Below are 27,528 nucleotides of genomic sequence, written 5' to 3' on the forward strand. Positions count from 1 at the left end.
TTCTTAAAAATAGTAAAATAATAGTGCACAATCATATTTGGACACTCTTTCCAAAAACACAGGACTGGATACAGGGTTAGTTGATAAAAAATAGCAATTTATTTTTTATTTCTTTAATAAAAGTATTCTTATAGCAAAGTACATTTTTAAAAAAAGAAAATAAATATTCAATATCTCGAGTATAAAAAAAACAACAAATCTGTTCCTAAGATCTATTTTCTGACAATAAGCCATCCATGTGTTTGCCAGGCAGGAAATATTACTTACTTTTCACAATAAGGGATTTTCGAATACATCTGCTCTTGTGGTCACAAAAAACAGCCATACATTTACATGTGATTGAGAAAGTGTGATAGAAATACACCAATTTCTGCTGTTCCTTGTCGACATCATTCCAGAGCATCTTTTGCACATGAGAACCAACCCAAGTTTTGCCCCTTAAAAATCTGATGCTAAATATAATACATAAAAATCATCGTTCTCCCTCCAAAAGAGTGACAAGATCAGGCTTGCGAGGCTTACGTGTATATTTCATGTGTTTGGAGTGAATTCATGAACAAATTAGAAAGCATTTTTCCATACAAGAAACAAATACGGAAGTCTTATAAATGAAACAATTTTTCTAATGTGCAAAAAATGCAAATACATGTAATGCAGTTTTGGATAACTTACATTTATATTTCAAAGTTATATTTCATTATTAAGTCATATATATATATATATATATATATATATATATATATATATATATAATTATATATATAATTTATTTTAGTTTAAGTTAAATTCTTTCATGTTTCATTTCAACAAACAGTATCCTTTAATATAACAATCTTAAAGGGAAGGATAATGACTGCTCCTAGCTGGTATGATAAACCAGTTCTTTTTTTGCAATGTTTGCACAGGCATTTCAAGAGTGTTTTTGAAACTGTTAACATTGCTAATGATAATAAATACATTCAGCCCTAACGCAAATAAGGGGATATGGGAATGTTGCACCATAAACTGACTGAACCAGTATGTTGGGATTTGAAAGCAATGAACGCTGTGCATGGAACGTACAATGAGGAAAAACAACAGTCTAAGGAAAACAGTGGCACATGACGGGGTGAGCAGATTGTCTTCAGTAAGTGACTGTGCCAAACAGTTTCAAAGGCCGACCCCACCCTTCTTGCAGTAACGTTATGAAACGCTGCTCTTTTTAACTGCTTGAAACTTGTGCATTAAAGAACTATCAGTTCAAATGGTAATGTTTTTCTCAGCATTGTCTCAAAGCAGGTTTAAGATTTGCCTTCTATACTTCAGTGGAGAACCTGTTAACATAGTGAGTTAGTTAATTAGATTAAATCTCTTTAAACGAAGTCTATTTGTATTTATAATGTTTAAGTTTCCTAAATAAGCCAAATATGCCTCACAAATCATTGAAACTACTACCAGAATGGTTTTTTTTCTACTGTTATGTTTATGTTTCTGTATGTCTCAAGATTTCTTTCGAACACTTAGCCTCAACTTTACGTCACCATCATCAATAATCAAATGAAGCATGTATAATAGAGTTTTACTCAAACAACAAGAAAATATGAAGGATGCTTTCAATCCTGATAAGAACAAATGACCTTTAGGTAACTCCCTTTAACATCTGCTCACTCTTGCCTTAAGTAGTTAAATGTGTTGAATGGCCGAGTTTAAAAATATGGCTATGGCAGCTGAAATTAATTGATGGTTGCGAGCTGAAAATATTAGCATAAGCTGCTTCGTTTTAATGGCTTACTGTTTTTCTTACTTTTCTGTTCATTTTACCTCATCCAGCTGTTTTTTTTTCACCAAACTGCAGTTTGGCTGATAATAACAGATAAGAAAAATTCCACAGAGATGTGCTCCAGTGTGGGGAAAAAAACTATGCAACCCATTACAGTTGTTGATGTTGCCTTGACACAGCAGCTGCTCAGTAAAGATGTTAAGCATTTACTGTATTGAAGTGTACATGTTCACATCCAAGCCCCTGGTTAGTTAACAATTTTGAGAATCAGAGTTAATTATTACCAAAGATGAGGTTAGGGTGTGAACATTTCAGCATGTAACAAGCTAGATTTCTGGGTATTAACACACCCTGAAGAAAGCTAAAACTGCACTATTTTTTACTTCACTACGTTTGTTCACTACTGTGTTTGACAAATCTGTGTAGAGGGCCTTTTTTAAGTGAATCTTCACTGGCACTCCAAACAGAAATACTAGCTTACCATAAAAACATTTTTTCAGTCAGTATTTATATAGTTGCACATGTAGAATAGAATCTCTAAGTCCAAAACTCCACTGAAGAAGCACCATAACACTTTTTGTGAACTTTGAAATGCATCTTGAAACTTGTTCCTGTGTGTAAAGGTTTAAACTCTAAGTGATATTGCATGAAAATCTTGTTGACTTGCCTACATTTTCCTTTTTTTCACATATTTACAGTGCTTGTCAGCCAAAAGTCCAACTTCTGTAGTAAACTGTATGTTTCTCTTTGCCTTACCTTCTCATAACCTTGCCTTGATTTGAATCATTTAAGGGGTAACTCTTAACTCTGATATTAAATCTCAGTATGGATGTGTTTGAATGCTGAGAACAATCCCACAAGATTTCTAATGTTGCAACTACACTGAGCTGAATTTTACATTTTGGTTTTGCAACTGTCTTTGTGTGCATCTCCAACATGTTCATAGTTAAATTTCTGTGAGGGGTAACTCAAGATAATGGACAACAGACAGAAGTGTCAATTATTATTATTATTATTATTATTATTATTATTATTACTGTTGTTGTTACTATTATTTTTATAGAATATAACTTAACTATGGGGCAAATAACATCTGACTGTGATGTAACTTCATATTTAAAATGCTAACAATCATTTGAGCTTTGTTTAGCTACTAAGTCCTCAAATTATTTAATAGTTGCCTCATGAAAAAAACCCATAAGAGATCTACAGCAAGTATAAAATGCATAGGTTGGATGGAGGGAGATGAATGCATTTTCCAATCTCATTCTTTGCATAATAAACATTTAGGAAAAAAATACATATAATGGAGCCAAAATGTACACACATTTTTCAACAGCCTTGGCTAAGCAGTCTGGGCAGCTGTATAAAAATGTACAGTCAACAACTGTAGAATAAGACCAGTAGTTATCAGTTTGCATTTACGCTTGGAGTTCATATACACTGCTCCTGCTTTAGCACACTGATGTTCAAAAGAGGCGAATTCTGGCAAATGTACAAAGTCAGCTGAAGTTTCCCAATCTGTCCTTGGCCTCTGACATGAACCACACAGGCCCGCAGGAGCGCATCACAACTTTTTGAGCAGTGGTTTGGCAAAGCTGCAGGTGAGCATTAACCCTTTGTTTAGAAAGAATCCACCTTAGATAAAATATTGACCACACATCAGTTCAGTCGCTATTTGTGAACATGAGCAAATCTGATCCAAAAATGCTATCTAGATTAAGATTAAATAATCTTAATCTGAGAGGATGCCAAGAGACAATGAGCTGGCATTTTTACTCAAAATTTCATTTGATGTCATTTAACAGAAAGCCTTTAGGTTCACAAAGGTTTGAGAGATATTATGTCTTTAATTTTCATCTGCTTTGACACAGAGTTGAAATTATGAGGACAAGCTCTGGATAATCTTAGCTGTATATAGCAGATTTGGAAAAGACTTATTGATGTTCACAAATCAGGTCTGAACTCTCATTTCAGTGTGTATTGTCCTTTTACCCATCTCCCTATAGCTCAAGGGAAATAATAATACTAATCCCTAATCACTAGGGACAACTTGACTTGCTTCTTCTCAGCTTTCGGGCTGCATGTCTTTCTTCCTGCCTTTCCGCCAATGAGAAACTTCACAGTCTGAAAAACAAATGAGAAGAGAAACTAATTTAGGCGTTTACACATTAGCTTTCCTCATCATGTTTTATTGCCACATAATCAGTATAACAATATAACTTCTCTTTCAGGCAAGTGAAAGATCATTCCAGAACAGATCCAAGACCTTTTTGAAACAAATCCCCTTTGGAGTTGTGTCATACTGTCATGGTCCTGGGTCGGTGACTCAGCGCTTTGAGTTTGTGATTATTATTTTCTAGTTTATTCTGATTTTGTATTGGTTGTTGGGGTTTGGTTGTAGTGTTTATTTTCCCTACCTGTGTCTCCCTCTGCTCTGTACAGGTCCCCGAGTTTTGTGTTGTAAAACAGTCTGTGTGTTTCCTGTTTTACTTTGTAGGTCTGTGTCTCGTTATGCCCATTAGTTCCAGCTGTGTCCCCTCCTGTGTGCCATTTCCTGATTACCTGGTGTGTGTATTTATAGTTGGTGTCTGCCTGTGCTTCTCGTTGCGTCGTCTGTGTTTCTAGGTATTCTGTGTTTCTCTGTGAACCTCCCGTGTAGTCTACATTATTCCATGTTTCTTCGTGTCTCTCTGCTCCTCGCTCCATGTCCTCCGTTTTGTATTAGTTTTCCCAGTTTAGGTTTGTGTTCGGTTCTGCCCACACCTTGGTTTTGTGCACTGTAAATAAAACCCACTTGCACCTCTGCCATTGTCTGCTATTGGATCCTCCTTTCTCACCCTCCACACGACTGCCGCCCCAGCCGTGACACAGCCAGTGAAAAACTCTGCCTCTCGTGCTGTTTTGTCAGGTGGTTTTAACGTTATTGCTGATGCGAGTCTTAAACAAAAGTTAAATGCAAACAGTGTTTTTCTGTGCATGTATGTGCTTAATCATTTCACTTTATCAAAAGACATCTTGAGACACATTTCATCCAGATGGTTTGGCAAAGGCTGCAGGACAACTCAGAGCATCAAAAGTTTGGCTAGGTGTTCCAGGCAGGACACTTGCATAACACAGCGGTGCTAGAACCCAAAAAATTATGTGTGTATACTGTCATGATTCCCAACCACAGCCTTCTTATAAGACATCTAATTTGACACTTGCTTCCTTGCTGGAAAGTCTTCGTTACTGAAAAATGTACTTCCACTCTATCATCCCTGAGTTTCATAAAATATTTAGTCCTGTATGACAGGAAACATCTGCAGAATCTTAGCTAATCCAAAATCTGAAAAACAAATGCTGATGCCTCTTTAACATCAAGACTGACATTATGTAATGAGCTGTTTGGGGAGTTTATACCCGACATCATCTTAACGAAATGAACCCATTTAAAAGCTGACATGGGATGGTTCTTAAACAAATTACAGCCTACGGTGTCATTTCCTCTCTTATACTTACAGTCTTCCTGAACGTCTGCGTTGGAAAAGCATTCACTGAAGAGGCAGTACATGGTGCGGCACAAGTTGTCCAAGAGAGACTTTGGAGTAGCAAATCGCCAACTAGACTCTGGCATGTTTTCAGGCTTTTCTGTTAAACTATCCCAAATGTCCTGGATTTTCTCTGGAAGGTCCTCTTGGAAGACCTAAACACACAAAAAACACAAACACATAGTGAGTCAGTTAGCCTAAATGTTAGCAAATCAAAAAATAGGGATCAATAAGGTGTTATTAGAATAAAATCTCTTTTATCTTAGAATGTGACACTGGCAGCTATAAGGTCTGTATACACTTATGTGACCTGATAAAATAGTACAAAAGCTTACTTGATAAACCAGAAAAAGTACGATTGATCACCATAAATCGCATCTTTTCCACATTATCCCTGCATTTCCATTCAGAGAAAGCCAGCAGATGCTTTTAATTCATATTGCAGCCAGCTGTCCAGGTTGACCTTTAGTCTCCCAAAGTTTCATTTCACACACTTCACACCTGTCCAGACCAGCCTTGCACCCACCCAAGGGCTCAGGGTGATTAGAGTTTTGAGGCTCTGGTATCTAACCTATGCTTTGCTCTGAGCGCAAACCTAAAATTAACCAACTGTGTGGATTCCTTTAAAAGGAAACTCGGGACCTGTCCTTTTACACCGACTAGTGGAAAATAGATTCACTTGGTCTGCCAGTTAAGTATTGAGTATCCTGATTTTTTTTTTTTGTATTCTGTTTAACACCAACTTCACTTATTAAGCAGTTTTTCAATTTTAAAGCTTTTGGATTGGTAAATGTTAAAATCGGATCTTCAAATTTTACAATGCTTGGATATAACAGGAAGGTAATTAATGGAAAATGTAAACTATTGGGTTAACTAGTAATTATGAAAGGATTAAAGGGAAATATACCCACAGTAGTAAAAGTGACTTTCAGCCCTAACCCTAACCCTTACAGGAGAAAGTTCTTTCAATTATTATAGTGGTCAGCTATAATGGCAAAGCCATTATCCAGCAATGATCAGGACTAGACTTTCAAAGTCTGCTTGTTCAGTCATTTTCAGTCCAGACCCTGTTTATGCCAAAGCTAGCACACTCTGACTGGCATAAAACAGCATTTTTGCACCGACAAGATGATTCCCAAAGATCTACTAACTGAAAGGCCTGGGATATGAAGTGTGTCCTTAAAGAAAGTAGACTTGACAAGCAGTGGACAAAAGAAGAAGTGACAGGCCTAAAGAGCTGTCTACAGCAGACAAACTGAAAGGACATGTGGACAGACCAAACGGGTCAGAGAAGAGCAGACGAGATGCATCCTGACAACGTGCGATCAGCTCTATTTTATGTCATATTAAGGCGTAATTCAACCCCCAGTTATATCGGGCTTTACCAGTTTATAATATGTATGTTGCAGGTTACGTCACAAACATAGTTAACTTTCTTACTGAAGCATGATCAGGAATCCTAACATCTATCAGCATGTCTGTAAGATATTTTATGTTTTTTTTAATGCCACCTTTCTCTCATTTTCAGGTAAATACAGTGGTGAGAAATAGCTTTTTTCAGCTGAGGCAGCTCTCTAAAGTAAAACCTTTTATTTCTTTTTGTGACTTGGAGAGAGTTTTACATGCATTTGTGACCACTCGCCTTGATTATTGTAATGGACTTTATATTGGTATTGATCAGGCTTCACTATCACGCTTGCAAATGGTCCAGAATGCTGCTGCTCGCCTGTTGACAGGGACACACAAATGTGAGCCCCTGTTCCTGCCTCCTTACATTGGTTGTCCATTTTAGAATTCATTTTAAAATTGTATTGTTTGCTTTTACAGTTTTAAATGGCCTGGCTCCTTCTTACCTGTCAGACCTTCTACACCGATACACTCCACAAAGGTCTCTCAGATCAACTGACCAGTCACTCCTTGCTGTCCCCATGTCAAGACCAAAACACCGGGGGGACCAAGCTTTCGCTATTGTGGCCCCCAAATTATGGAATAATCTGCCCCTCCATATTAGGCTGGCCCCAATACTTGAAATGTTTAAATCACTTTTAAAAACACACTTTTTTTCAAAGGCTTTTTACGAGTAGTACCAGAGTCAGCTTGTAGTCAGTTTTAGTCAGCTGTTGTTCACTCTTAATCTTTTTATTTTGTCAATTTTATTCATTGTAAATCTTATTGTCTATTTTACTCATGTTTTAATATTTAATATGTATACTGATTTATTTTTATCTTCTTTTTATTTTGTATTTATCTTGTATTTATTTTATTGTTATTTATATTTATTTCTTTGTCTGCTTAATATATGGTTTTTAACTGCTATCTCTGTTTTATTATAGGAAAGCACTTTGGTCAACTTTGTTGTTTTTAAAGTGCTATATAAATAAAGTTGGATTGAATGGGATTCATTTGATTGGCTGATGTGTGTGACAGACCAAAAAATCATTAGCCCCCTAGGAAGACATGATATAGCTTTTGGAAACCTTTTTTTTTGTTGTTATAATAATTCTTTTGGCATACTGGTGTGGAAATTGTTATGATTAAACACATTATTTCACCTTAGTCGATACTTTTTACTACCTCTAAATAGAAGTGAGGGGGGAAAAGCCCAACTGTAACGTGGAGATTTTCTTCCCTTCTGACCTCCAGAGAGATGTTAAGATTTCTGATCATGCTTCAGAAAATGTTTGTAATAGAGTAACCTGTGATGTTTTAAGCTGGTTGGGAATTTGTGAAAAGAAAGACTTAATCCTGATAAAACTGGAGGTTAAATAACAGCTTAAGATCACATAAAACAGCGCTGATCGCATCTTGTGGGCATGCAGGCTGATTGCACCACTTTGTCCGTACACCGAACACGAGAAGGAAAAAAGGGTAATGTCAGACTTCAACTTGTTGGTCGAGTGAACCACCAGTGCACCTGACTCAAACAGGCTCTCCTCCACACAGTTCTCTACAACCTAACAGGTGGATTTTCCCATTTCAGTGGAGCAGGCAAACAATGAAGAACCACTGACTGCTTTAAAGATAGAGAGTGAAAATATATCCTTGTTATATTTTCTTCCGTCTATTTTTTTAAATATAAAACTCATTTTTACAACCAAGGAAGTGCAAAGTGACCCCTTTAGACTGTTGTTTAGGTTTAGTGTCCTTGGTTTCTGTCACTAGATAGCTAACATAACCACTTTAAGGAAGGGAAACAGCGATGAAAGGCTGAGGTATGCCAAATTGCACAAGGACTGGAATCAGCCCAGATCTTTTGGAGTAATGAATCCAAATGTGACATTATTGGTTCAAATCGTCACCAATGCATACAGAGGAGATCAGCAGAGAGGTACAACAGTGAGTGTCTACAGTCATCTGTAAAGTACATCGGAGGCTCTGCCATGGTTGGATTTCAGCCAGTGGTGATGGAGATCTTGTTAAAATTGGTTTTGAGATTTTGATCCAATTTTAATTTTGATTTTTTTGACTTTTTGATGGAATACCATCTTGAAATCATCTGATTGGTAGAGGTTTGATTTTTCAGCATCAATAAATAATCCCCAACACACTGCCAGAGCATACCTGGACAGAAAAACACACTCTAAAACTCTTTTAGCCATGGATTGGTCTCCCAGGATTTAATGTTATTGAAGCCAGAAAACAGAACAACAGGCAGCCAAAATCCAAAGAAGGCTTTGAATGAATAAGCTTTAAATAAAGGTGGTCATACCAAACAATTCTTTGGAGCTCATTGGAATTATATAAACCCAGTTTTTGTCTTATATACTGTATTTTGATGTATATTTACTCATGTTTCAATATGTTGGTGCACCTATTTTCCATTTTCCTACCAAATATAATTAAATGTGGTTGGTTTGGGGGTTATGTAAGGTCCAAAAATATGATACTGGAAAATATGACAGGTCACCTTTAAACCTACTTCTGTACCAAATGTTCTATTTTACTCAGTCAAGAGGACAAGAGAAAATGCTGGAAAAAAAGAACAGGATGCAACTATGTTCACAGACTTGGTCAGATTTCTTCACCTACTGTCTGCTGAAACTCGGAAATAGGAAGAATATCTGCTGCTCTGCTGCGGCTAATGGGGATGTTAACTAAACTAAACTTACAAGCAGGACAGCTATAGAAATGAATCTAAATGTCAGATGTTTAGTAAGCTGTCTAAACTGAATAAACAGGTCTGGAATGTTTACTTTTGACTAAACACTACAACATAGAAAAGACCCAGGTTCTAAATATTAACAAATACAATCAAGGCAACATTAATACCTAACACCAACTGCAGCTCTGGTACGCATGCTGTATAGAAACTTACCTCAGCAGGATGTGACTGCATAAAGACTGCCTGAGCATCCTTGAAGCGTCTTTCCAACTCGGCCGTGTAAGGACGTGAAGGATGTCTCGTTGGCAAAACCCAGAGGATCTAAAAAATCAACTTGACTTTAGTTTATACAGCATTAAAGGTGTCGATTTGTTCAGCAGGGAAATGTTAGCAAAATCAAAAATGTTGAGTCTTTCCCAAAAGATTCTTTCAAAGTGCATAAAGTGTTTAATATAAAATAATTAAATGCTACACAGTGTTAAGGGAAAATGTAACCATTTATTATGAACTATTATTACTGGAACACTATCAGTGTTATTTATAAGAAATTTACAAAAAGAACTAGCAGTCCAAAGACGTGCTATATTCATAGATTAGAATCCCCAAGGCTTTGGGCAAACCTTTAAACACACAGTAGTACTGAGGTAGCAAGGCTAGTGAGGTAGGACTGATCACTAGTACAACACACCTGAAAGGGTGCCCATTATGTCCATGCTTTACATATAAAATAAAATAAAATTGAAAGTGCTAACTAAAACAAAAACAGATCCACCAGCCAAAGCCACTACCACTCTGACAGTGCTTGTAGAAACTGGTCCCCCAAATGTAAAAGCATTGAGGCACTCAACAGGAACAGGTGGTATTGAACTTTCAGTTTTATAACACAATAGGCAAGAGGTGGACAGCGTTTTCCAGCAGGTTTAGTTCATGTTACTCAAGCACAAAATCTTTCCAAATTTTCCCAAACATTTCATAATTGTATGAATGTCATGTGGGTAACAAAGCAGCCTGAAGGGGTATGTTAAGGGTGGTTGCAAGGGTGGTAACCTGAGCGGCATGTACAGGCATGCAGCAAGTGACTGAACTAAAAATTCTGGCTTAAATGACAGGGTGTGTTGGACTGATGTTGTGCAAGGAGTTTGTCATGTGAATTTGATAAGAAGTCAAGGTCTTAGATGGACTGTCTGAGCTAGCTTGCAAAGTTTAAGCTCATTTGTGCTTCCAATGTGTCCCCGTGGGTCGGCATGATGTAAACTTCATCATCTGCCCATCTAATCGAGGATCAGCCAAAAATCTGTCTGATACTGCACATGCCCCACAAAAACAAAATTGATGCTTGTTTGCATTGTACATCTAGTGGTTGCTGAATTTGCTTAATTAAAAAGTTCTACAGCCCAGTCTGTGTGTAGTAACTTGTTTTTCTGTGTTCAGCGTAAGCAGCAATTGATGTGCCAGTTCACTGAACAGCATGCTGAAAAATAAGACTATGAGCTGTCTGTGGTCCTGAAATATGAATAAAATGACGTGAAATTTACAGATTTTATTTATTTCGTTGACGTTTCTTTGGCATGACATGAAGCCTTTTATACTTAGTGTGGAGATATTTTACTGATATTTTTTGTTCACCATTAAGTCCTTGAAGTTGCCTCCTTTGGTTTGTCCTGACAGTATGTTTTAAACACCAAGCAAACATTCACATGTAATCTGGACTTTAAGCTGTGTCCACATCTCAAGCTACACTGCTGTGTAGCCAAACAGGATGGCACCAGGTTTTCCAGGCTCTGCATCCCCTTCACATGTCAGTCATGTGAACCTTTGCTCACACTGGTAGTTTCTTTAACCGCTTTCCATCAAAGTTAGAATCAGTTCAACCTGGTACCCACCCATTTTCAGCAGCCAATTCTTATTTTGCCTGCCAAAGCCACAAATCAAAATTGCATTGGCATTCTTTGGTCTCTAGTCACCACATGACTGCTATGATTTGGTGCTATGAGTTACCTTAGGGTAGAAAAATCTGTTCTCCTTTTGTGTGTTTATTTTTCCATCAGCCCGCCTGCTCAGCCATAAAGTTAACTTAGGATAGCTAAATTATCTTGAAGGCCCCTCTCGCCCCTCCTCTGACATGTACAAGAACAAGTTACCAAAAAGACTATGGGTATGAATACATTTTATAAAAGAAACAAGGGTATAAATAATTCCAAAGCAAAAGGTTTTATATCCCTGCAGCATTACTGTAAATTGAGACTAAATTGAGGTGCGTCATGCATTTGTCTACATCCAATTAAATGTCTAATTAGCTTAATGGACCGATGGCCCCAGCAGTCTCTCATCAGCTTTTCTTAGACAAACAAATGATATAAAACATCCACATTTCAGAGCAACACAAACAGGTTCCACTAGTAACAGCTCTGTTCTTACCTTTTTTAAAACACCTTGATACACTTGAAACCACAGCCTCTGTAGAACCAGGTCATTCAACTCCTCTGTTCTTAACTTCTGATGAAGGAAAACGAGGAAAAAGATAAACTCATCAATTCACCATTCACACTCAGACTTTATTAGCAAGACCTTCTATAGGAAGACCTCCAGCTTTTAATTTAAGAAAGTCAAAAGATTTATATAGAAAACAGAGGTTGTCTTATGACTTTACCATTCTGCTGATATTTGACAGTCTAAAGATTTCCCTATTATGAACCTTGATGGTGTACTCAATGGGGAAGTTGTGTTTCTGTAAGGGAAAGAAAAAGCAAAACAAAAATTACCACATAGATTTTGCAACCCAACTTACTTCTTTTATGTTTCGTAGAAATTTACCATTTGACCTGACACATGGTAGAAATTTCGATTTTAGATGTTTTTGCCCACACAGGGAAGATATAAATGCTCTAATTATGATTACGTCCCCATGTGGGTCAGTCACTCAATAAATAATCTGTTTACCTAAAAAACCTTGCTAATTTACGTTGCAGCATTTTTGTCATGCACATACAAGTTCTGAGCCAACATGTATTAAGATGCCAGTGATATCAAGTTTCATTATGGGAACTGTAAGAACACGTTTTTGGAGCTTGTCCCAAATTAGGAAGAAGTCGGAATAATTCCATTTTCCTCTAAACCCTGCATCACTGACCCCACACCACATGCCTGCAGTCATGTCATCAGTGTCTCACCATGTACCGTCGTCTGTGGCTGAGGCTGTCGTTGATCGTCCTCAGTGGTGTGCACATACTGGAGTGCATTGGGGCCATCAGAACGGGAGCTATCAAAAACAGGCCTATGGAAACAAGAGTCACACAGCACGAGATTAACTGTACAGTTAATTTCTTTACAACGTCCTTTCACAGGGCTCTGCTGAAATTCTTCAGATGCAGTTTGTATGCGTCTAATTTAAAGCGAGGCTAATATAGATTGGAAGAGGACTGCATGTGCAAAATTTTTGTGCATGTGCGTATGTTTCCCTGCTCCCAGTGTGACTCTTTTACATGATCAGTTAACATTTAAATTTTAACGGAGGAAGTTAAATACCTTAGAGAGCACATCAAGAAGATGAGTAACACACTGAGATGCTGTATACATGTAGTTATTTTCAGAATTATTAAAAACTCACTCTGTGACAAAGTGTCAAGCATGTGTTTTCATACATGTGATACTTCCTTCTGTCAACATATGTGTCGCCTGCTGGTCTCAAGGTAAAACAAAGAACTTACTCCATAAGCTCATGTGGTTTTGGACTGGAAACCACAATGCTATCACCACTGTGATATCTTAGACAACACCAAAATGTTACCTTTCCAGGACCTAAACTAGTACTCAGATGTTTGTTTTTAAAACAGTTAACACTGATGCACATGCACCATTAAACCAATCTGCAAAACGGAAATAGCGTCAAGGCCAGCCACCCTTTTCATTTAAGCCCATTTCTTTTCATATCATGCAAAAGAATGGATTAAAATAAATAACTGACGTCAGCATTAACGAAGTCTACATTTTTTCCTACCTTTTATCACCCAGATTTATTATATTGTTTATATACTGATGGGATAGTCTTGTTATTTCATTCTTTGTTTTCTGACTTGGGAAAATAACACAAACAAAACGTCATATGTTCTGATTGTCTATGATTAGAGTTTTGTGTGTACTGTGTATACCTGACAAAGGGTCTGAACAGATGGGAATTAGCTAGTAGAAAAACCTCGGATAAGGTATTCTTTCATTTGTGAGATTATTGTTTTTGTCCATGTCCTGACAACAACAACAACAATAATAATGCAAATAATAATAACATAATAATAATAATAATAAAACAAACTACCTAATACTGTGTAGCGTATAGTAATTACCATCTTACTACAATGACCATGGCATATGTATTTCTTTAGCTTAACTGCTCCTAGTTTAATTAAATATAAACTACATAGGGTACCAGGAATATCAACATCTACACATATTTTTAAAATTACTTTTATGAAACTCAGGTACTTATATGTTATATGTCTTATGTGTAGTGGATGATGTCAAAAAGCACAACAAAATTACGTCTACATTACATATATGTGTACGCTGCTGTCTGTAAATTAATTGTGCTAAACATTTTTAGTGCAGTGGCTCTTTGGGGGTCACTGCAATGTGTTGTCATGGATATCATGTTAATCATACAGTGATGCTAATAGTGCTCGTAACTTATTACTTTGTCTTATGTAATGAATATGCTGTTTGCAAAGAAGAAGAACAATAAATATATGTTTTATTATTCATAAAAAAATAACATACATGTTTGTCTTTTTTTTTTTTACATGAATCAAAATCAACTTTGGCCTTAGTTATTTTAAACTAGTAGGAGTTCTAAGGCAGTAGATGTTTGGATGTCATAATACCAACATGGCAGCTGTAAAAGACAGTAAGTTCCGATTAGTTGTGGAGCAAAGTGTACCCTGTCATGTCTCTTGGTTGAGTAATACTTTATGACTCTAAAATCACATGATCAGATACACTGATGAATATATGCAGCATATCTGAATGGCGACACTGTCATAAGAGTCTACAGTCACTTCATATATTCGAAGCCTTTAATGAACACGGCTGTTTTTATACATCCATCTTCATTTATAGCCTCAGCATGAATGGTTGGGTCAGCTGTTTAGAAAGCTACTTTCATGAGAAAGGCAAACAACTTAACTCTCAGCACAGGGTCACATTTTAGCCACAACTTAAGAAAGTTCACAGGGCAGCCAACAGCAAGGAACAGACAAGATGATTAGTCTTAATAACATGGTGAGCGTGGCCCCACTGCAAAGACGCAGCCTGTTTTAAGTCTGTACAGTATGTTCTTGGTCACAGGGTAAAGACAATTACAATTTCGCATACCTCTTGTTAAATCTGTACAAAAGGACAGTGTTGGTTTAACAAGTTACAAAGTAACAGGTTACTGTAATAGGATGAATACAGACATATAATGGAGGATTTAAGTGAGACACTACAGTCAAGGTACTTGCTTTGTGGGGATGATGCATTGTTGTTTTAAACATGTAAACCTTCAATGATTTTCTATAGCTTAGGGGATAGTTCAGTCCTAAAAGGTTTCACAGAAAGGCAAATGTGCAACTGTAAAACTATTTGAAAAAACAGCACTTGAAGGCACTCCTTAAATCTTGGTTTTACTAGACTTAAACTTATTCTAGTGAGTAAGGTTATTCTTTCCATGTGATCTTCCAGCTTGTTCTCTTGTACAGCTTCAGGACAAATCTTTTTTTAAATTTTTTATCCATCTGATAGCTGTTAAAAAAGCCCCCCGGGTAAATGAAAACTTACACCTTCTGGTGACAATAAAGGAAAGGTCCCAAGGTCTCCGAGGAAAAATTTATCTAGTTTGTCTTAGCACGTTTTGTGTGAACCTCTACTCGGGTTATTCTGCAAGGGAAAAAAAGGTGACTTTCTCTACCGTCAGAGATTAAAATGAAGTTCTCAAAATCTGACATCTTCTATGAAAAGAATCATATGGATACTTGACTCCACTGCATGTGTTTGTGCATGTGCCAGTTCCAGAATCTACTTTCAGTCTCAAATTCTTTCAAGGTACAAAGCTCAGGAAAAGAAATGAGGCATGTAAAAGCCACATACTACAGGATTCCTTTGGCTTGAATAATCACACCTGCATCCTTTGAGCTCTATTCAGACAGTTGTTGAGTACGTCATCATTGTCCTTGCGCTTTCCTTCTAAATTATTTAGAAGAGGGTGTACATGGTTCATAAAATGTGCTCCTGTATCTGAACCTACATGTCAACACATGTTGGTGCTATTCACGAGGGAATGCTTGCGACTCTGCCTGTGTGTGTGAAACTCATTGGATTAATTTCTACTGTTTCATTTTTGGCTAGTGTAGCACCCAGCTGATTTTAAGATTAAGTTTCACTCTGTTAGCTCTGAATGCAAAATGAATACACAGCTAACGATCAAAACGGGTTTGCCTTACAGTAGCAGACAGAGTAGAAACCCAGCAGGTTGTGTAATGTGAGTGGTCCCCTAAATGAACTCCATTCACTGCAAACACTATTAAAGCATTACCAGACTAATGCCTGAAGTACCTTTTGCTGTTTAGAGACACTTTATTGCTTTGCTCCCTGGACCACAATATTCTCCAAATGTGTCATCCATCACAGAACATCAGGTTTGTATGCAAAACTAATGCTGATGCTTATGTACTTATGGTCTAAAAAAAGAAGCTATAAAGTTGAGTTTTAAATGTGGACTATTATCATTTTTTAAGACGACTTAAAGTCGATCCCTTCTTGTTTGTTCTGTTACAGTAAATTACTGTAAATTTAACAAACTTCCACTTCTACCAATTATCACTTTCTACTCGAATGTATAACTACATTTGAGTCAAACACAGACCATTTTTATGGAACTGTTCAGAGTCTCTTAATGATAGTGTAATAAATGATATCTGACTGCAAGCATAGGTGACAGCAGGCAGTGGATTCAATGTAAAAGCCTTAACAAGACTTAGGATAATAGCTATTTACAATAAGGCAATTTTTAATTCTTTAAATACTAATTTAGTTTCAAAGCCACACCAACTGAGAAAAAAACAGCACACACTATGATTTTAATGCGCAAGAATACCTAAATGAGTGCTGCATTTCTAGGTGATGAAATTCAAACCCACCATTGTTAGCCCACCTTTAAATTACCAATAAATTAGACTGAACCCCAGCGCCTCAAAACGGCCCCTTAAGGCAGTTCTACGCTCTATTTGGGGCCTTTTAATTTGATTTTGCTGAAATCAGAATTTACCAATAAGTTTGCAGTTACCAGTTTGAGAGATGACATTATCCTATCCCTCTGAAATCCATGCACTAAAATGAAGTGTAACAATGGAAAAATCCAAACTGAGACAGGTTATCAGACTAAAACTGTCATCACTTATGTGATTGCTTTTCACGTTGAAGCCATTCTAAGTTGGGCCAATTAGTGAAGTCACCACTTTAGAACACAATGGACACAAGTCTCCCAGTTCATCGACAAAATTAAGCCTTACATGGGTTCAGCTGCACGGAAAGTACCATAATGCCCCTAAAATGAGTAAGCTACAGTGTAGATAAGATAAGAACCGAAACTGGAATACTGTGGCTGCCAGTGTTAGTTCCAATAAGAAAGCTCATGTCACCTGATTTCCCTGATTTTGGAAAAGTACCAAGAAGGCAAATGTCTATGGTTGACACAGTGTGTTCCCAAACGTCATTTCTCAATTATCCATTCTACTCCCACTTATCCTATTCAGTTGCTGCACAGCTGGACCCCATCAAAGAAATTCTGAAGGAAGAGGAAATAAGCTGGACCATGCCCCTAGACATCAAAGCGATAAAACACAAAGACAAACATTCACACTGATATTCAAAAGCAGGTTAGAGTTTGTGAGTTTGCATGTCTTCGAATTGCTGGAAGAAACATCTGTGAACACACAATGAGAGGTTTGAAAAGCAAAAGGCCTGAGCTGAACCCAGGAACTTCCTACTTTAAGCGATACAGTAGTTTATTGTAAGAACTTTAATGAGTCATGTTTAAGATAAAGAACTAGTGTGATGGCTGCACTTACAGCCACACAGTGGTAATACCCACCATGTTAGTGTAGAGGCTTATAAGTAATATTGCATTCACATTTGTCTTTCTTTAAATATAGGAATTAATTTACAGGACAATAAATAACTGGTTTTTGTTTAGAGTTAATTCACATATCCACATAACATTGTATTCTAAAATAAGTGCGCACATTTTAGTTTACACTGTTTTGTATGATTAATCTTTTGTTTTCTGAGTTACCTTAGTTGCAGCTGTTCCAGTCCCTTGATTAAGGAGCCAAGAGGTGGAAAAGGGGCGGAGCGAGTTTTAAAGGAAGTCTACAAATTGGTTCATGCCATAACTCGGGACCATGGGGGGAATTGGAGTTCATTATGTTAGGTTTAGTTAGGTTTTGTGTATTTTACCCCTTCTCCTGTTTTTGTGGGCTGATCAGCCACTATTTAAGTTTCCTCTTTGTCTCGTTAAGTTAGGTCAGTTTGTTTGAGTTATCAGTAGTGTTGTCAACTTTGAGTAGAGTTCTGTTATTTTGACCTCTTTTATGGGCCCAAGATTTTGATTCTTTTTGTATGATTTAACTAATTATGTTTTTTTTGGGTTAAATAAAAAATCATTTTTTTGGACTTTAACCTGTGCCTAAGTTTCCTTCACTGCTCCATCACACTAGTTATAGACAAACAACAAATCTCTTTAGTTATAGGAGTTGGTAGACTACAAATTGCCTAATCAAATGTAATGAACAAAGCAAAATCAATTATTGCCAAGACTGCTAAAGTGAAGTACTGAAAACAAATATGCTCCAGATTAATATTTAAATATAAAAAGTGTAAGTCTATATTGTCGGATGAAGTATAAATACTTTTCTTTTTTCATCTGTGATGTATTTGCTTTCATTTTCTAATGAAAGTTGTTTGAGCCATTACAGGTTGAAGCTTCAGCTTCACCTTTTTTGGACTATATAATTATAGACTGACAATATTGTTGGTTTTGTTGGTTATTGTTATCTATTCACTTCTGAGAAAGGTGCTCTCTGTTTATGTGTGGGTCAAACCTACAGTGTCTTTGAGTTAAACAGCAAGCAACAGTTGTCTTTGTGATATTGCATGTATCCTTCTACCCCATTACTAAGGCATGTATGTGTTTTTTCCTACTTCCTCATTCCTCATGGCCCCCAGCTTTCACTGTTCCTTACACTCAATCATCAACAGCTCTGCAAGAAGCCTGCATACCTGACAGATCAAGCTCTGCAGCATTTCTACCCTCACTACTCGACTTTTTGGCACTTCATTTGTGTACTTGTGCATGTAAAAGTCCAACGAAGAATGTAAAGTCTATAGTCCGTAGTTAATCAGAAAAACAACCCATCTTCTCTTGCGTCAACTTTCCTGGGCATCTTGGCATTTCTCCGTCTCGTAAGCCTCAATCAGACCTCCAATCTCCACACAGAGACACAGTTCTCACCCAGCTTAACAGGAATGACTTCTTGTCAGTGTTTAAAGGTGTCCTGTCCAAGTCTGCGGATATGTATAATCCCAACTTTACTCAGTCTCTCACTCTTACATCTATTCTTCTATGTGACAATTGTGGCTTAGTTTGATCTGTTTTAATAACAAAATGTCCATCAAAGTTTTACATTCAGTTAAGTGTTACTGTGATGTACTCATGAGTTTTTGTTATTAATGAAATGTTTTAAAATGCTCATATATTCATATCATGTGAAAAAAATATCTGCATTGCCTAACCTACCAAAGTGTAACTTTGCAATCCTTCAAAAAAGAGAGTAATAAATCTCAGAGACTTTGACTCTAAGTGGAAAAATAAACAATGCTATGCTAAGCTATGCCATGCTATGCTAAGCTAAGCTAAGCTATGGTATGCTATGCTTGTTTTTAAACTCTTATACTTCCATGCATTCTGCTTGGATAAGCCAAAACCTAAATTTAAAACACATTATATCTATGACTGGACGTTTACATACATAAACCAAAAAAGTCCCGCCTCCTCTGACAGAGTGCCTTGTATATTACCAAGTATAAAGCATTCCTGAGCATGAGAACTGTTAGGCTACAATCACGTTCAAGCTTTCCACAGTCATGGCCAAGGAACCCTTGAGTATTTGCTTGAGGTCTTTCCAAGTTTAAAATGTGAATGCTCCTTAATAAGGGTATGCAACTAGAAGGTTAACAGCTAACCCTAATACTAGTTTAACAGTCAGAGTTTGGTCCATTCAAACAAAACTGGCTTTTTTCCATGTTGTCAAGATAATGGAGACATGTTTTTATATAACAATAATTTATTTTTCAGAGTTCTTTTAATGAACCAGCTCTCTGAACCAAAATCCCCACATTTCAGGGGCTCGGTGACCCCAGGTTTCTTCCAAAATCCTATAAACATGCATTTTAATTAATGACAGTGCAGGCTGCCTCACAGTAAGAAGATTCTAGGTCAGGGATTCTGGGCCAGGTTACCAGCAGGTACCAGGGGGGTTAAAATAAGCCAGGGGATTTTAAAAATCTAAAGGTATGACTTTCATTTTCAGTCAAAAATACAAACACTCCTCCTCTTATTAACCTGATAACACAATTCTGTAATGGGGACAGATATCGCAATGCATGACACTAGGGCTCCATCTCTTATGGTTTCGATTATAAACTGCCCACAGTCTTTTTTGTTTGTTGGTTGGTTTTAAATCATTTGTAAAGAAAGGAAAATGTTTCTGTCACTATTTGGAAGCATTATGGGGTTTAGTCAAGCAATTGCAAAGGTGTGTGCACTGTTTATCTCAGCAAAGTTGTGGTTGAAAAATGTAACACACAACCCTCTGATGTGTGCTGTGGCAGCAAGTCTTCAGCTACAGTCTAGGAAGAACATAAGTGTTCCTGCCACTAAAGGAATTTAAATGAACAATAATTAACTAGGATGTCAGTAAGCAAACATTCAGAGCGTGGCTACGGTTGCACACAGTCTATATACAACCATGTTTTCATTTTCTACAACAAAACACTGAGAAACCACACCGATTTTACCAGATCTCATCTTTCCCTCTTGCAACATTCAGGTGTTTGCACTAGAAGATGTTGAAACATAGACTGTATTTGCTGGCACTGTAAAAATACATAAAACTGGTTTAACTCGCTATCAATTCTTACAACTTCTAATAGTAGGTTAATTAAAACTACAATACGTGACGTCTTAAGCAGCTTAGTCTTTAAGAATCTTTTCCTTTTAGCCGTTGCCAAAGATTTGATGATGTTTATGCTTTAATAATGAAGTCCTGACAGTTTCCCATTTCTCTCTATTGCAACTCCTCCGTTTAACTGCTTTTACACAACACGAAGCTTCAAGTGTTACTACTTAAATTTTGTACTAACATTTTTTAACAGCAGCTAAACAAGTAGGTTTAAAAAGTACATTCAGCATCCAGGCAGACATCAATGTCTTTTCATTTTGACCAAGTATAAAATCATAGCAAACCTGAAACTTAGTGACAGCTATTTGAATAATTTATTCAGTTTTTTGAAATAAAATTACATTACAATAAGGTACCTGAAGTATTTTACTGTGATCAGGAAATATGTAAAGGTTCCCTGCACACAACACCGTGTTCTGATATTACTACAGGCACATACAAAGCCAATAGGCAACAGATGTCCGACTGCTTTGGCGATAAATTGTAGTAAATCCATCACCTGAGATTGAGTTAGAATTTGTCTGCATTTTTTTTCTAGTTGCTGTAATGCGTCTAAAACCCATTTATTATAACGATTACATATCAATTACAAGGTTGGCAGGATAGATGAAAGCTGAACATATATCACTTGTGGTTGTAAAATGCCTGCAGGTGGTGTACATGGGCCCCGGGGTGCAAGGAAACTGAAAAAAATGATATTCTAAAAGAAGAGCTTGACATGCATTTAGCTAGTCAGTGTATTCCTTAAATATGCTGATGCAGCATAATCGAAAACTGGATGAATTCACCCATCTTTTTTCTTTGCTGTTGTTTTTTTTGTGTGTGTGCCAGGAAGGATGTTCTGTTATGTATTTGTATCTAGATATGGACACATAAGTACATATTTATATTTAATGATTTATGGCTGCTTTTCTTTTTAAATGCTGATAAAAACTAGTAATCCTACTTGCATGGTACTTTAAATTTGAGAATTCATCCATATATGTTTCCATTTTTCTGCATTAATTTTGATGCAATTGAAACATATTTACTGGGTCTTTTATAAAATTTTGACTTTGGGCATATTCTAATGTTTTCTGCACACCTTCTCAAAGTATGCAGTTTACTTTTGTTGATTACCAAATGACCAAAGTGGTAACAAATGTGGTTCTGACACGTTACTTTTGTTGATTATCAAATGACCAAAGTGGTAACAATTGTGGTTCTGACACGTATATTCTCAGGCAATGCTCTATTTTCCAGAGAAGCAATGCTTTTTTTGGTTTGCAGCAAACCCACATGTGCACTTTACAAAAGATTTCAAGGAAAATCTGTAAAGTAAATCTTAGAAAAGTTTCACGATTCTCACACTTCCTCTGTAAGTTCTTCACAAGTATACATACATATGAGTGTCTACATGCTGTGACTCTCAAGCAGAGTTTGTAATTTAAGTAGTTCTCCCAAAAATGTCAGGTCAGGTGTCAGGTTAGCCTGGGGTCATTTGACACCTCAATTAATCTCCTCGGCTGTCTCAGGAGTATTCATTCTCAGACAAACAAAAACAAATTGAATGTCTGACTATTTACAGGTCTTATTAACCTGATACAATACAGCCAATCTTTTCAAAATCAGGATGGTAAAATCAGGACAACCAATAGGTTATTTTCATAAGCATTTCTGGTAGAAAAAGAGTATTGGTGAGTTAATGACTACAGACATGTGGCCCACCCATGATACAACCAGGATTACAAGGAATGCAGTGGGTATTTGACACTAGCATTAATCACAGATAGACAAGTTTGACCCTGAAGACCTTCTGTTATTGTTCACAAAAAGAAACTGACAAATAGTATTTAAAATTGATGTTGCAGTTTTTAACCCATAACATGGGAAAAAACAGACAGGCATTCATGAAAAGGTAAGTAGCTTTTAATAGCATTATAACCTTATGCAAGACACACAATAATCAACAATGGCTATTTGCAAATCTATTTAGGTTTACACTGCATGCATCAGCTCACCTTTACAGCTAGCAAATGATGCTTCACATGTATACCGAGTGTATTTTACAGTCAATCAAAAATATTTGCATCAGGAAATAGAAAAAAAATCAAATACAAATTCCTCAGGAATCCCAATCTAAACATTATCTCACGCATCATGACGTCTGGGCACGAAAGTCTGGAAATGTGCCACGAAAGCATATCAGACTGTTTGGCCACTGGGCAGAGAGCAACCTTACAATCCCCCGGCCAAATCCTGTGACATCATGTCATAAATGCAAATCTATGAGGACATCGGCGATTAAATGCAAACTTGTATTTCAAATGTAGAACTGGTCACTGCCTTGCTAGTGTGCCACTACTTCTTGCAGTCATCGAACGAAATGTTATAGAAACACACTGTTCTAAGTTTTGTGGTTCTTTTGCAACACATGCCAACAAACAAACCTTAATCAAGTTCCCACACGTCAGACAACGCACGCACACAACATCGTGCTTTAACACAGTATGAAGGCCTATAATGAAGAAAGGCATCCTTCCTTCTACCTGTAGGTGTCTGCAGGGATTCACTCTGCTAAGAAAAATGCCCAATTCTTCATCTTAGTAATTGTGAGAAACCTACTCTTACTAATATTATTAGATCAAAAGAAGTCATCATCCCACAAAAATCTGACCAATCATCGTCTATGAAAATAACTGAGTCAGACCTAGAAGGAGTGAAAGAAAACACACAAAAGTAGCAAAGTACAAAAACAATGAGGCCATGGTCAGTTTCCCTTCTAGTTTCACTGTGTCTCATACCGTCATCGCATATCTGCACAGAAAGCCCCTCTAGCCGTCTGCAAACTTTGAACGGGAATAACACACAAAAACAAGCTTCACACACACACTCGCACATGCCTCTTACCTCCCAACAGGCAGACTGCAGTGGACAGCTGAACCATACTCTTTGGTTTAAGTCCTCTCCTCACTCCACAGGGCTTTGAACTCAACACAGTGAGTATGTAAAAATACACAGACTGGACGGGCCACACACACTGCAGTAACACTGTGGTCTGAAACTCTTGTGCCTTCAGTGGGAAGCACTCCCAGCTTTAGGTCCTCATTGTACTGTTGATCATCCAGATCCTTTAAATGGCTGCTGCGCTTTATTGCTGTTGACAATCTGAAACAGGAAACAAAAAGCAGTCGAGCATTAGACATTAAGATTTAAAACCCAAATTGCTAAATGTTTTCACATGTTTACCTGTAGTCATAAAAAGGTTTGAACGAACGGCTTCGGTTCCTACATGTAACTTCAGTTATCTTTATGTTTCAGTCATAATGTTACTCTTTTATTCCACAATGTCACATTTTATTTCCTGATTTCCCTTTTTACTTCACACACCCCTCGTATAACCAGAAAGCAAGTTCAACAGCTGCTGCTTGGGTTAGCTTGGTGACACCTGACATCTAGTGCAACAAGAAAATTCGCTGCTGCTCTTACAAACAGTACACATACACATGACCTAATATCTTATATTTACTTAGCTTAACAAAGGCTGTACATAATATCCAACTAGCTAAACAAGTTTATGGTAAAGAGACAGTGCAAACAGCAGTAGCAACAATTGGTTTTAAGGAGCGACGAGGCGAAAATGTTAAAAAGAAATCTCTATAATCAGCCAATTAATCACACTGTAACACTGCACACAAGAGCTCTGAACCTACAAGAAAACTGACACTGAGTAGATCTGTTTTCCCACAAGACAATGATCCTAGACAAGCCAATCAAAGCAGTTCAGTCAGAGGTCCCAACCTCAGTCCAGTATTTGACTTCCAAGAAGAATCATAAAAAACAAGTGTCTCTGCAGGGAAAGCTTTTTTAGAGCAATGACAGGTTGAACTTTAAAAATAACCAAGAGTGCCCAAAACATTTGCTTTGTTCAAAGCTACATATTAAATACTGGGATGTGTTCCAGGGCAAATGAAAGATCTGACCAACATAACTGGGAAGTTGTTTCATAGCATCTCATGGCCATCCATTCAAAAGATATTGAGATATTTTAGTCTAGACCAAAGTCCTGGACCAAGTGACTTTTACTGCTGGTTGTAAAGCTTTCCTAGCATGGCCATTTAGTCAAATGCTTGCACTGGGTTTAGGTGCTTTAAAAGAGTCCAACATAATGAAGTCAAAAAGTAGTGTTTTTGTGCTGCGTCACCCCCGATCATCTCACAATGTGAAAGTTAAGCTTCTTGTAGAGATTACAAAACTAGAATCCTGTGTGGCAAGGATGACTAACCCACACGGCCAGCTGCTCTGTGTTTGTGGTACTTAGTCAAGTTGTTGAACATGGAACCAAATGTAATGTCTGAGTAGATATTGCTTAACATGGTGATTCTCAAATGTTTGTCAAAGTTGTGTATATATATATATAAAGTTATGACCGTGTTTTTACATTTCTATTTGAGTCCTTTGCATAAACTAATTTCCAAACACACAGGCAAAATCTATGAGTTCAAAAATAAATAAATAAATAAATTAAACTGTCAAAGCAAAGCCTGCTGTGTTGGCAAAGATTCCAAGTGGTAGAGGATTATTACAGTGTGACACATCAAATAACACAGAGAAAAGTCAGTAGACACTATTTCAAACCTTCCTGACTTTTGGACTCATGTGCTCAACGGGCCTCGGCCAAACTGTATCAAGTGACAGAAGAACCTGGCTAACACCATCAAGCAAGCAGAAATGGCCCTTAAACATCAAACATCCATTTTGAGAGAGATTTCCAGAGAACATGGTGTCTCAATGAGAGCTCTAAACCCATTTGTTCTGATAAAATGATGGAGGGAAATTATATGATAAGTGTAGTTTGTTTCAAAGCAGATAAAAGCTCACGCTATACCAGATACTCTCTTGCAAAAACCAAATTACAGCCATCATTCCAGGTCCAAATGCTCATTATAAGCCTTTCTGTGACAATAATGAAGATTTTTTTTTCAATTTTCTTCAAACAGACGAGTGTGCTGCATAATTTTTGTTTGCCCTTTGGTGTGCTTTAAAGTAATAATTTTCAGAAACATTCAGTTTCTTATACAACCTAACACGATGTCAACCAAACTCAAGCTAAAATTTACACACACTCACACATTTACAAAAAGGCACCAGCACCTATGCTGTTATTAAAACCTCAGAAATACTCAGAAAATGAGCACAAACTGCAAACAGCCATCATCAATGAAGACCAATCTTCTCATTAGCTGTTCCAATGAAAGACAAGGTTTTTCAAGAACTCCTGCTGCAATAGCAAATGTGCATGTCTTATAATATTATATTAAATTCAGTATATAAATAACAGGGCTGGTGCCAGATACCAGTTTGACACACCGGTTGAGCAAGTGCCGTTTTTGCCTTACAGCTCCAATGTAGTGACTCAGATTTAAGTCCCACCTGGCTCCCATTGCTGCTTTGCTTTTGTTGACAGGGAAAAAAAATATCAGAAAATTAGAAACATTTCAGGCCAAGTTTGGTAAGCCTCTAGCCAATATCTTTTTTCTGTGGCTAAACACACAGCTTCTAATTTGTAAAATCACTAATACATTTTCTCAGTATGCTTTAGTGTGTCTATTTGAGACCCGAGAAAGGCATTAAAAGAACTTATGCTTGACTTATACATAGTTTGAGTGTCTTTTTCTAATCTTTTCTTCTCTCACCTTCCTCCTCATCCTTATCTTTCACAGCCTGATGATAAAACTTTTGTTATATCCATTGCAGCATTCCTCAGTCTCACATCACACCTCAGTGACTTCATTGTTGGTAAAATATGTCACCAGTATTTAGAGGATTGTGACATTGAGCCCATCCGTTGCTTCAAATATCAACAAATGACTTCAACCAACCGCTGGAAAAATAGTCAGTGCGTGGCACAAAAGATAAGTCACCTTTTACTCACACACCTCTCCTGTTTGTTGCAGTGTTGATATGTATCTGACGCAGATGTTTGTGCAGTTTAGCTGCAGGCTACTTGTGCTTTGAGGGCCCAAGCTCCCCTCTGAGATCGATAAGGCTCCTCTATCCTTCACAATCTAGGCTGTGACAACTGCTGCAAGGTTTTGAGATGTCGCCACTGATTGTATAACTCAGGCTTGCAAAACTCTCAATACGCCCATACTGTCACACTCGCATGTAAGATTTTCTTTAAAAAAAAAAAAAAAAAAAAAAAGAAGACTAAGAACAGAAGAGAAAGAAAAAAAGCAGCGCTTAGCATTAAATACCCTGCGCACCGAAACCGAAAGTAATGCCGGACAGCTCAAGGCACAGCTGCACACACGAGCACATGCAGGAACACCCACAGAGAGAGAGACAGGGAGAGACAGTAAAACAATCACACCTTTATGTCCTAAAATGAAAGCTCAAGAGATTAAAATCTGCATCAAGACCACGCAAATGGCACTTTTCTCTCTGTGAGTGCGCTCTTTGGCATAACCATTAATAGCCCTTAAAACCCTACAACAGCCACACACCTATTTAACTCTAAATGCAAATCAAAACGAATTTTACATTTTAATCTTAAAATAAAGTTTCAGTCCTCAGAGATGAAAATCTGCCAGAAAGTCAGCGTTTTCACTTTTCACAAATGACCTCACTCCCAGACTATCAATTTGGTCCTCACCACGTAGGCTACAATATTACGCAGGTACACACATACCTCCAAAGTCCCTTTGCCTCGCACTCCCAGGGTGAGAAATCCTTTTCAAATGCGACGGTTGTAGTGAACCTTTGTTAAATGCGAAGAAAAGCTGAGCGATAGAAATCCGGTCTTAATCTTGTCAGTGAAGGAAGTCCACTACTGGATTTGTCCATCCACGGAGTCCTGGTGCGCTGTCTCAGTGTGCCGCCAAGTGCGCC

The 27,528-nt window shown here is 37.3% G+C and overlaps 1 protein-coding gene across 1 annotated transcript; it reads right to left on the bottom strand.

The window, feature by feature from the left end:
* Positions 1–76: 76 nt before the first annotated feature.
* On the bottom strand, positions 77–27,528 carry il34 (interleukin 34). The gene is made up of 8 exons (XM_006797394.2): positions 27,329–27,528; positions 23,548–23,805; positions 12,562–12,665; positions 12,042–12,119; positions 11,810–11,887; positions 9,605–9,712; positions 5,261–5,444; positions 77–3,886 (listed from the first exon to the last, which is right to left on the bottom strand). The coding sequence occupies exons 2-8, from the start codon at positions 23,582–23,584 to the stop codon at positions 3,828–3,830; spliced, it is 648 nt and encodes a 215-aa protein (XP_006797457.1). The 5' UTR covers positions 23,585–23,805; positions 27,329–27,528; the 3' UTR covers positions 77–3,827.

The sequence above is a fragment of the Neolamprologus brichardi genome, chromosome 7, assembly GCF_056152115.1.
Source record: "Neolamprologus brichardi isolate AB-2024 chromosome 7, ASM5615211v1, whole genome shotgun sequence".
Taxonomy (NCBI): domain Eukaryota; kingdom Metazoa; phylum Chordata; class Actinopteri; order Cichliformes; family Cichlidae; genus Neolamprologus; species Neolamprologus brichardi.

What these genes read in the sequence shown, in the direction of transcription:
- il34 (XM_006797394.2), bottom strand. Translation starts at nt 23,584, where the DNA reads ATGGTTCAGCTGTCCACTGCAGTCTGCCTGTTGGGAG. An exon ending in GCCACAGACGACGGTACATG is followed by an intron (nt 12,120 to 12,561) that starts GTGAGACACTGA and finishes TTTCCCTTACAG; the next exon opens with AAACACAACTTCCCCATTGA. An exon ending in ATCAAGGTGTTTTAAAAAAG is followed by an intron (nt 9,713 to 11,809) that starts GTAAGAACAGAG and finishes TTGATTTTTTAG; the next exon opens with ATCCTCTGGGTTTTGCCAAC.